We start from the raw sequence: 11,744 nt of genomic DNA, 5'->3' as shown, positions 1-11,744 counted from the left end.
AATCTTTCTTCTCCTTAATAGCCTTTTGGGGTTCCACCACTAGGTATCCCTAACTTCGCTTCTACTTCCCTTGGACACTCCAAACTGCTCTGAGGCCACCTTACGAATACAGGTCGCCATCTTCATCCACATATTGTCCGCATCACCTCCTTCCTCCCAAGGGCCCTCCTTAATGACCCTCTCCTTGAATGTCTGAGCTACCTCGCCCTTGAGCTTCCGTAACTTCGTTCTAGCGACTTTCGCACGCTTATCCCGTTGGACACGAAGTCGAAAGCGGAAGCCAACCACCACAAGCTTATTGACGAGGGAACGCCTCGGCAATGCCTACGTATTGTAGACTTGGGTTTCGGGAGAGAGTGACGATGGAGATTTCGGGAGCGAGATTAGGTACACGACGTACCCAGCTTCGGGTCCCCTCGGTGGAGGATCCCTACGTGCTGCTAGCAATCCAATATATGATCATAAATGTGTTTACAGGGTGCCGCCGTAGCGGAGCTATGTTGTCTATATTCTGTCTATCTGTTGTCCTCCCCTCTATCGGGTGTCCTGGCTAGCTTTATATATGCAAGCAGCCTAGGGTTTTACAAGAGTCCTAGTCGAATACTTCTTCGGGTTGACTTGTTGGGCCTTCTCCATATTGGGTCTCCTCCATATTGGGCCGAGCTAGGTATACTAATAATGGTTACCCTGTCACTTATGCTGATGGACAACACTCTCTCTAGGTATCACCTTACAATCTAGGCATGCACTCCTGTCTTCTCTCCTTGAGAGGATGAAGTCAATCTGGCTATTGGGTGGTGGCCACTACTAAAAGTCACTAGATGTGATTCTCTCTTTTTAAAGAGGGTGTTAGCTATGATCATGTCGTACGCTAAAGCAAAGCTTAGGACATCTTCCCCTTCTTGATTCCTGATGCCATAGCCAAAGCCCCCATGCACCCCTTTAAAATCTCTGTTAGATGTAGCCACGTGGCCATTAAGGTCTCCTATATATGAAGAGCTATTCGCCACTGGGTACACCCCTAACAAGTCCTCTAGGCCTTCCCGGAACTCCCTCTTGGTGTTCTCATTGTGGCCTATTTGCGGGGCATAAGCGCTAATAACATTCAGAACTAAGTCCCCAACTACCAGCTTGACCAGGATAATCCGGTCCCCACATCTCTTGACGTCTACCAATCCAGATTTGAGGCTCTTGTTGATCAAGATGCCTACTCCATTTCTGTTTGGAGCCGTTCCCGTATACCACAGCTTCAAGCTGGTATCCTCTACTTCCTTCGCCTTGTGTCCCCTCCACTTGGTCTCCTGGACGCAAAGGATATCAACACCTCTCCTCACCGCTGTATCAACTAGCTCCCGAAGCTTTCCTGTCAGGGACCCTACGTTCCAACTACCCTTCGCACTCGTCGAGTCAACTGCGAAGACCCTTGCTCATTTTCCACTACACTCAGGCGCCGATGTAGCGCGCCACTAAGGATGCGACGACCCGATCCTTGCTCACTTGCCACCGTATCCAGATCAAGATACGGCGCGCCACCTAGCGGGTGACGACCATTTGACACCACACCGGGGTTCCGATATGGCACGTCGCTAAGAGGGTTACGCCCCAACGAAAATCTTTTGGGTTTCATCTCCATAAAAGTGGCTGTGTTTTTTTACGTTGGCTCGCCAAGCCTATCACAACCCTCCTCCTTTACCCGGGCTTGGGACCGGCTATGTTGGGACAACATAGGTATAGAAATATAATTCAACAAGCTAATTATTAAAATGCAGTGCTGCATAAAATTCATTAAATAATGGCATTGACTGAGGGAAAAGTAAAGGTTGGAACCAGCGCATGCGATAGATGATCTTTTATTAAGGGTAATGAACTGTCAGTGTTAATTATCATAGAAACAAAATAAGTTGATGAAAAATGCATATAAACAGAAACATCAATCCAGGATAGATGAACCAGATTTAAGGAAGAAACCAGCTGGTTCTCAGCTCCCAGCCTAAGCTCCTTGATTTTTCAAAGAGCTGTTATTTTTTCCTCCTCAGTGACACCGCACTGACACATCATTAACACTATGATAGGACCAACATAGTTTCTACATGAGTCAACACTCAACCATCACTTTCTCATAGATGGACATGGAGACTGCCTAGTAGAAGTGTCAGTGCGGCCTAGCAATTCAAGTAAACTATAAAAGAAAACTAAAAGGAAATACTTTATGCACTAAGAGGGAAAGCAAGAACATAGCACATAGCAGTTCTCGTAATATCCCCACATGCAACCAAATTCAATAAAGAACAAGCGTAAAAATCTATAACTTGTCTCTTTCTCGAAGGAAATAAAGTTTGAGCTATATACACTCTTACAAGCTATGCACTGTTGGCATGTGTATTGGCAAGGTGCCATGGATCACTTTCGAAGAATGTTGTACAGTTCAGGTCTTTCTCTCATCCAATCAGAAAAACTAACTTCTGAAGATGTTGCCTGGTGAGCAGAGCTCACAGAATGTACATAGACAGCAAAACATATGAGGAAGTAATAGCGTTCCAAGTACTCCACAAAGAAGGGAAGTGATGCTTCCCGTTTCATCTCATCAGGTTGACGAAGAGTGCTATAGCGGTAGGTCACAATAGCTTCTCTCAGGTTCTGTTCACAATGACAGCAAGCATAAGCATGCAATAAATTGATAAAGTTGTTTGAATTGTATTAACATCAGGACACAAAATGGCATATCTGCATAGAATCACATTTATCAATAACTTTGTCCACTTGCCTTTAACCTTCAACACCACCCTGCATAAATGTCAAAAACAAACTTACTACAGAGAGAAACTACGGAAAAAGGAAAACAGTTGAACATTTTCAGGTTATTGCCTCCAAAACACAGACTAAGCTCCTATACAGCATATTCTCCTCTGAGAATTGCTTCTTCTGAGCTAGGACTGTAGTCATCTACATCATTTCCAGCATAGAAGACCTTCCCAATTGAACTTGTCCTTGGGATACCTGCAGCAAAAATCACCCCACATTTCAAATATATGAAAATCCATTTATCAGCATAAATTAAAAGCACTAAACAAGCTAATGTGTGTTTTTCTGTTTGCTTCCAGGCAATAGACTTTGTGCAGTTGGAGAATGTAAACTACGCAGGAAGCCATGGGCTGGACATAAAAATTGTAAGTCATCATCCATTATTTTGGCAAACTGTGAATTTGACTATATTGTTGCTATTCTTAACTTTCCTAATCCACTCTTGTAGTGCGGCAAAGAGAACCACTACCAGCCATTTCCATATTTGGAACCTCTGGTATCTAAGGTATAACATATGTTTAATTTTACAATTAGCATCTTGCATGTATATTGACCACACAAAAAAAACATTAAATCCTTTTTCGCGAGCAAGTTAGGGTATGCTAGATATGAAATCCAACATAAACATGTGGAAACCAAAACGAGAAAGAGAGAGAAACGGAGTAAACAACATACAACCTAAGATTCTGGGCATGTATTGATGATTTCCATGCATTCCTGTCAAGCGCCAAATATCTAGGTACAATCATATGTATGTCCTTCTGCTCCCTATATCTGTCTCTGTAAGTCGACAAAGCAAGAAAATCGTCTTTGTAGTCAATCTCCCAGGCATAGAGCACAACTGGTTTTTGGTGACATTCATCACTCTTCTCAAGCGATGCTCAATTACTTTCTCTCAAAGCTTCATAGTATGGCGCATAAGCTTAATTTGTAGGTAAGAGCATCTCCAGTTGCGCCCCCAAATGGTGCGTGGCAACAAGGCTGAGTCGGCTGTTCGGGGGCACTGGATCGAACGTTCGCCTTTGGGGGTGCCTCTGACCAGTCGCGCCCCCAAAGGATTTAGATAAAATTTACCGAAACTTCGAATTACATTCATATTTTGTTATATCTTACAAATGTGAACAAAATTCAACTGATTTTGAAATAAAACTTAACCTAATCTACTCGCTAGAGGGATGCTCGTCGTTGTTGGTGCTGCTCGCTGCTTGGCCCGTGCCAACCCCACGTCCCTTTGCCCATGCCCTCCTCTTCGTCTCGTGTTGCAGTGCCACACCATGGTCGTCCGCGGGATGCTGTTGATCCGCCTCCGCGTTGATCCGCGTCGCCATCAAGCGAACGGCGGCGCATCAAGGCCATTGGCGTGGGTGGCCTCTCCCTAGCCCGTTGCGCCTTCACTGACGCCAGTGGGTGTTGAGCTTCCTCGTTCTTGGGGACGCGCTGAGCCTAGCGGGCGGCGGCATTTCCAAGGGTTGACGGTGCGCTGCCGCTCGGGGTTCATGAGCAGCTGGCCGCCCTCCTCCGTCGGCACCCTCTCGCGGGAGATGTCCATGACACGGACCAGGACGGTGTCCTCAACCTCCTGCTAGGTATGTGCTACAAGACGCTCCCGGCGCGCCGACTCGTAGGACTTGAGAATGGCCTTTTGCTCCGGGTTAGCCGGCTTGGGCCCGTTTGACCAGTTGGTCCTCCACCTTCACCTCCCCCATCGCCAACTCCTCATCTGCCTTGCCGCACGGTGGACGTGTTGGTGTCATATCAAAGGATTCATCTAGCTCGGGCATTGTACTCCCATTCCCATCACTGAATAACCCATCAAAGTTATCTCTCCGTATGTTCTAATCTCTTCGACTTTCACTAGAAGTTGGTTACTCTTATCCTTGATGCATTTAACTTTGTTGAGGTCCCTTGTCTTCCTCTTGCTAATTTTCACCATGTTGTACATGTTCTTTTCGCCTTTTTTGTACCTAGTCTCTCATATAACTCATCATAGGCCCGCCTCCTTGCCTCACTGACGGATCACCTTGCATTCTTCTTGGCCCATTGAGGACGAACCTCAACCTGTGCTCGAGAGATAGCTCTCCATACACTGATAAGGGATGTATGGATTCTCGAGAAGAGAGGAGCCGTGGTGGACCCTCCCCGGACCGCCCGGATCCCATGAGTGAATAGAAAGTTAGATTTACATGGGATCTCACATGAATCGCCCCATCTATCCTCCCGAGGAGACGTTTGTTTGGTTTCAAACTCCGATTCAAACAGGAGGAGTATGCCATGCTAATGTGCCTTGGATGATCCACATCTTCGGGACAGGCGCTTATGAGCACATTGAACTATTGGTTCCAAATTAATGCCGGATAAAAATGATTTTGGGTATAGTTTTCCTTGTGATGGCCCAGGGCATGGCAGTACTTGTGATATTTCTGCTTTGGACACGTTTTATTTGGCAGTTTTTTGGATGTTAAATACCATTGGATGGGTTACTTTTTATTGGCATTGGAAACATATCACATTATGGCAGGGCAACTTTTGAAAATTTAATGCATCCTCTTTGTACTTCACCATGTTGCTCATGCTTCTTTCATCGTGCCAACATTTGTAGCACTCCTTTTCCTTGATAACCTTTTGGACATCCTCATTCCACCACCACGGATCTTCGGCTTCATTTTTCTTGCTGTTTTTTTTACCCCAAACACTTCCTAGCTACCTTGTGAATGGACGTTTCCATGTTCACCCACATGCTATGTCCTTCCATGTTCATCTTCTCCTTAAAGGTATGTCGCGCTTCCACTTTGAGCTTCCACCACATTTTCTTGCGATTTTGACACCTTTGTCCCCACAAAACACGCGTGGAAGCGAAATTTGGTCACCACAAGCTTATGTTGTGCCACAACACATGCCTTAGGGATCACCTTACATTCCAAACAAGCCCTCCTCTCCATTCTCCTAGTGAGGAGTAAATTAATCTGGCTAGAGTGTTGGGTACTACTAAAGGTCACTAAGTGAGATTGCCTCTTCCTAAACAAGGTATTAGCTACCAACATGTCATAGGCTATGAGAAAGTCTCGGACGTCCTTACCCTCCTGGTTTCTGTCGCCATACCCAAAGCCCCCATGTACCCCCTCAAACCCCGTGTTAGTTGTACCCATATGACATGGTCACAAAAAAAAAAATGAGGCGCACCTATACCGCAATTAGATATCTCTGAAACTTCTGTTTTTTCATACAAATTGTTAAGAACGATGCCATATATTGTTACATTATAAACATGGAAATTGAAATATGCATTGCTTATGTTAGAACAAATCACCGGTGATAGAAGACATGCAGTTTCTATATATATGCAGCCAAACTAGACAACATGTTTGATTAGGTCATTAAGCAAACTTGTCTCATCTAACAAAAAAACTATGAACTCTGTATCTATGCATAGGACATGTCGATGTTAGCTTTAAATTTATAAGATAGCATTGCATGTAACATGTGAACTTAAACTACTTGGCTTACTTTTTTTAATCAAAGTATAAGATGTGCAACAGTTCCTAAAAAGACGCACAACATGTAGCAATGTACTTTCGCTCGCTCAATCGCGCGAGAAATTGTCTAGTATAACCAGTAATATATAATCTGAAAATGCGAATGCCCTTTATTTTGCACAACAGGCTACAGAGTGTCTGGAGAAGGCCCTTCAAGGGATCGGTGGTATTTTTGTTGAAAACAATAAATTCTGCGTATCAGTCCATTTCAGAAATGTTGATCAGAAGGTACCTCAAGTTTCAGTCTTCTTGCGCCCTTGGTATTTCAGAAAATTTGCCTGACATTTCTACCTGTCTTTGTTTGTAGGACTGGGACCTCGTCGAAGCCACCGTCAAGACCGTCTTGATGGACTTTCCTGCTCTGAGACTTGACACGGGTAAAATGGTAAGAACTACTTGCCAACCATGAATTGTAAAGGTGCCTGGTTGAATTCATCACATTTTTTTTTTGCAAGGAAATTCATCACATTTGTGTTGTATATATTAATGCAGGTTTGGGAGTTCCGCTCCAAGGAAGTGTTCACGAAGGGGGATGCGGTGGAGTATCTGTTCAACCATCTTCTTGAAGATCTGAAAACGGACAGGTCACGGGTGCTCGCCATCCACATCGGTGATGACAAGACCGACGAGGACGCGTTCAAGGTGACTCCTAAGAAAAATCATCTAAGCTTCTGTCATCTTCTTAAAGTTTTGACAATAGTCGTTTCTCCAAATCAGATGCTAGGTGAGAAAGGCTACGGATTTGGCATCCTCGTCACGACGGAGCCCAAGCCCACTAGAGCCCTCTACTCACTTGAAGACCCTTCTGAGGTAATGCATTCTATCTCTTGCGTATATATGCATAAGCTTGTTGGTTGTTAGGCTTAATGATATTATGAATTGTACACAGGTCATGGAGTTTCTTGAAAAGCTAGTCACATGGAAAGAAGAAGAGGACGGGATTACTGAGCTGCCCTGAGGAAGACTGCAAGGCTTCATTATTTGCCTTACTTGAAACTATTGATTGCAAGTTTGGTTGGGATTTTGTGTGATGCGGTGGCCTTTGTCATGTACAGTTTGTGGCAAACTAGATGCGTTGGTGAGCGCAACAAAAGATGTAGTTCCTCGATCCAGTCGATAGGTAAGAGTGTAAGACACCATGATCCGCCGCAGCACTAGCGCTGAGGATAGCGGCGCAGGCTTGATGCCACTCGTTTTTCTATGGGCATTCTTCCACTCACGGAACTGTATTATGGTCTATGGATGCTAGAATAAACGATCAAAAATTCTAGAATGGAGTGTAGACTCAGGACTGGTACAGACCTTGGGCAAGGGGAAAATAAATCAGAAGCAGTACGTTTCTTGTAAAGATTACAACCAAAACATGGTGAGCAAACCTGATGGGTGTTCTGTTAGCATTGGACATGGAAGTGGGCGGGCCTCCTTCAGTTTGGCGAGGTTAGAGATATATTTGGTATAAGAGCATCTCCAGTCGTGTCCCCAAACGGCACTGGATCGAGCGTTTGGGAAATATGTTTTGTTCGTGCCGTGTTTGGGGACGTCGCTCCCCAGTCGCGACCCGAAACAAAATTTTGGAAATTTAGATTTGGTTAAATTTATCAAAACTTACTATATATCACATAGATTCGAACGAGATTCGACTAAATTTAAACTAAACCTAATTTAGAAGTACTTGCGGCGGCCGGAGGCGTTGTAGTATTAGTGCAAGTTGTACATGTCGTCGGTGATGACCTCCTGCTTGACGTGCTCGTCGGGCTCGTCGATGGGCTTGTCCTTCACTAGGCCGCTTGGTCCTGCCTCGCCGTCGTCGGTGAGGTCCACGAGCGGCTTGCCGGTGTCGCGGATGGACATGGCGATCGCCGTGTCGAGGTCGCCCCTCCAGGCGTCCTTGTCGTTCAGCGACGCTAAGCACGCTGCTCGCAGCCCTGGCAGTCCTTGGGGTCGTCACTGCTGGCGATGAGCCGCTGCTGCCGCTCGTACTCTGCTAGCAGCGCCGCCTTCGCCGCTTCCTCATCGTCCTGCTTCTCCTTCACCTCCGGCTTCGGGATGAGGAGGGCGCCGCCGTCGCACCTTTGCTACTGCCGGCTGCCGCTGCCGCGGCGCCTCGGATTGATGGGCGTCTTCGGCTCCTCCTTCACCACGCGCTTGGGGACAGTGTAGGGCGCGAAGCGGTACGGCAAGGACAACGTCGATCGGGCCGGTCCTGAGGAGGAAGAGTTGGATGATGACGAGTACGTCCTCCTCGGCTGCCTTTGCGCTGCGGGAGACGATGGCGGTGAGGACGGCGCCTCCAACCTTGGAGCGCCGTTGTGGATGTCGTCGATGACATTCTGCAGGGTGCGCCCTAGAACGCCCCAGAACAGGAGGTGCCTGTCCCTGTTCCAGCTGTTCGGCCCGCCGACGAGGCCGGTGGTGTTGTGCATCTCCATGTCGTACTGCACCTGGAAGAAGGCGATCCACCAGGAGTCGTTGCCGGTGACCGCCCAGGTCGGATTGGCCCGCTCCTCGGTTTCGAGTGCAAACCGTCGGGCCCTGATGGCGTCCCTCCAGCGCTCTGTGCCCGGTGATGGCGGCGGCGGGACGCCTATGCCGTTCACGGCCATCCTCTAGCCGCTGCTGCTTAGCAGGCGCATTTCCGGCGGGATGGGATACTGACAAGGGATTAACTTGTCAATGCCTATGGATTGTAGACTAGGGTTTAGTTGGAAGTAGAGGGCAAGTAGATCTCGAAGGTTCAGCTGGAAAAGTACTCGACTACTAGAAAACTAGGGTTGCGTTGACAATAGAATCGATCCTTTCTTTGTCCCTCGACTCCCCCTTATATAGGAGACGGAGCTGAGGGTTTCGTGATACACAAGTTACAGAGTTCAGGAGACTATTTGAGTCCGTCCCGTAATAGTTACAAGTCAATATTCCTAATACAATTCTATCTTTCCAAACTATCTCCTGACTGGGCTTCCGGGCTTCATAATCTTCGGGTCGTGGGCCTTCAGTAAAACCCCGGGTACAATCTCCGGCAGGCCATTGGGGATGCCTATGTCAGAAGCCCCCGAGATTTTGCTTGAATCGGAGAATCAGGGAAAATCTCCAACTTTACAATTACCATATAACTTCTTCAAGTCAACACATAACTTTAATAAAACAATCATATATTGTACAGGGACAACGGTAATTGGGGCTGGTTCATCTGACGGATCAGGTACCGGTTAACTGCTCTTATGGCAATCCACCAAAACCTACTTCAAGATCACGTCTCTGGACATGATCTCGGGATACTGGTGTAATTCGACATGCGCCGCTTAAGGTCTTACCAGATGCCGAATTCCAGTCATGTTTTATTGGGTACCTAACGCGCCCGTTAGGATTTTTCTTCGTATCTGTTGATACGGAAAAAGTAGCAAAGCGCCGTCAGAGGCGGTGCCACGCCGCACAGGACGGATCCCGAGGACTTACCTTTGCAAAGTATCGCGACATTCAGAGATTAATTCGCGACTGATGCGCTCTGAGAATGTATTGTCGAGTGCTTTTTTCGGCTGTTGGAATAGCACATTTATTCGAGTCACCGGATGACTTGTATATTTTTATCTTGCCCTCCCGATGTGAGTATATGAAGAGTTATTTATATAACTCGAAATATGCTCACCATGCTTTTTATAATTTCATCGGGCACGCGAACAGCGTTCCCGATGGGAGTAGCCCCCGAGGCTACAACCAAGTGCTTGTACTTGGTTGTAGGCTCACCACTTTAACATCTTTTGTCGCTATATTGACATCTTTTTCGAATGCTTCCATTTTTATCGGGTGCGCGACCAGCGCTCCCGATGGGATTAGCCCCCAAGGCTACAGTCGAGTATTTGTACTTGGCTGTAGGCTCAACTTGCTTTTCTGATGAAGCACTCTATATTTTATCATCCGCGTTTACCTCTTATCAGAAGTATAAACAATACTTCTGATAAGAGTAGCCCCCGAGCATATGAACAAATGCTTGTATTTGATCATAGGCTCTCGAAATTATCATTATTCCTTCTCTGTCGCCAATCCTCGTAACACCATAGTCGAAATTTTTCTTTTAAAGTGACATCAGTGCTGACGATAGCCACGACCATTATATCGGGAAGACGTGAGTTCTGTCCTGTCGCTGACCTGTGGACCCAAAATCTGCGGTGCATGACACGTTATGCAAGTGGGGGACACACGTCCTCCGCTTTTTCTGGCACGCGCACTGTAGCGTCTGTTCAGTTCCATCGTAGTAAAAAGACCTTATTACCCATGGAGACACGTGTAGGCCATCCAGCCCATTCTTTCTGCATCTAACGGCACGTCTTTTCGTAGGTTTGCTATAAAGTATCTTCTTCTTCCTCCGTTAATCCCTTCGTTGCGCCGCACCTTTGCTCTGTCTTTCTCCAAAATCCCCCATTGTCACAACAAAACTCCTGCGCCTTTGCTTTCTCCTCCAGCACAATCAACCCAGTTAATGCCACCGCGGTCGAGACTCTCCAAGCACACCTCTCCAATGGCAACAGAAGACCTGAAGCTCTCGGAGTGGGAGAGATCCAAGATCTCTAACCAGGACGCAAACCTGCTCAAGAAGCTCGGGTTCATGAAGAAGGAACAGATACTGATCTTCCCCAACGAGGAAAGGTTCCCACACCGCGCATCGGATACCGGGTAACATTCGTTGACCATCTTATCCGCGGTTTGGCTACTCCTATCCACGAATTTCTTCGTGGATTACTCTTTGTTTACGGGCTACAGCTACACCAGCTCACGCCCAATTCCATCCTCCACATCTCTATCTTCATCACCCTCTGTGAATGCTTTCTCGGGACCCCTCCCAATTGGGGTCTGTGGAAACGCATATTCCTTGTCCGCTGCAACAGCTCCCACAACACCGCCTATAATATAGGTGGTGTTGTTATCTGCGTCCGCCCAGATGTCGAATACTTCGATGTCAAATTCCCTGATTCTGTTCAAGGGTGGCACAAAAGATGGCTTTACATCCGTGAAGAACATGTCGACTCGCAAGAGTACAATGTCGCTCCTTTTAATGGTAGCGAAAAAATCCTCCGACGCCAGTCGTGGGATGCTGAAGCTACCGATGAAGAGAAGACATCGATAGAGGCGCTGATGAAACGCATCCACGAACTCCAGAATACTCGCGGCAAAGAGTTGTCGGATATTCAGATTACTGCTTATTTCCTCAGGATCAGGGTGTAGCCTCTGCAGGCTCGCAAGAACCCTCTCTGGATGTATGCTGGCGACAAAGACGTCGACCGATTCTCCAAGGATCTGTCGGTAAAAGACCTAGAAAAGCTTGTCCGGAAGATTTCGTCGCTGAGCAAGAAAGACACCATTCCAACCTCGTGTCGCATGGAGCCCTATAGCGGCACCAACGCCCTCCCCAAGGTA

The 11,744-nt window shown here is 46.9% G+C and overlaps 1 protein-coding gene across 1 annotated transcript in view; it reads left to right on the top strand.

Annotated features, from left to right (window-relative positions):
- The window catches only part of LOC127301536 (uncharacterized), a 31,742-nt gene extending 24,072 nt beyond the window's left edge, over positions 1–7,670 (top strand). Inside the window, exons 11-17 of the mRNA XM_071820262.1 lie at positions 3,102–3,167; positions 3,251–3,307; positions 6,462–6,563; positions 6,643–6,720; positions 6,828–6,977; positions 7,053–7,145; positions 7,225–7,670. Of these exons, the coding sequence (XP_071676363.1) occupies positions 3,102–3,167; positions 3,251–3,307; positions 6,462–6,563; positions 6,643–6,720; positions 6,828–6,977; positions 7,053–7,145; positions 7,225–7,293 (615 nt within the window). The 3' untranslated portion in view covers positions 7,294–7,670. The remainder of the gene's footprint in view (positions 1–3,101; positions 3,168–3,250; positions 3,308–6,461; positions 6,564–6,642; positions 6,721–6,827; positions 6,978–7,052; positions 7,146–7,224) is intronic.
- Positions 7,671–11,744: the final 4,074 nt, after the last annotated feature.

Source organism: Lolium perenne, chromosome 5, assembly GCF_019359855.2.
Source record: "Lolium perenne isolate Kyuss_39 chromosome 5, Kyuss_2.0, whole genome shotgun sequence".
In the NCBI taxonomy this organism is placed as follows: domain Eukaryota; kingdom Viridiplantae; phylum Streptophyta; class Magnoliopsida; order Poales; family Poaceae; genus Lolium; species Lolium perenne.
This window is presented reverse-complemented; position numbering and strand designations above follow the sequence as displayed.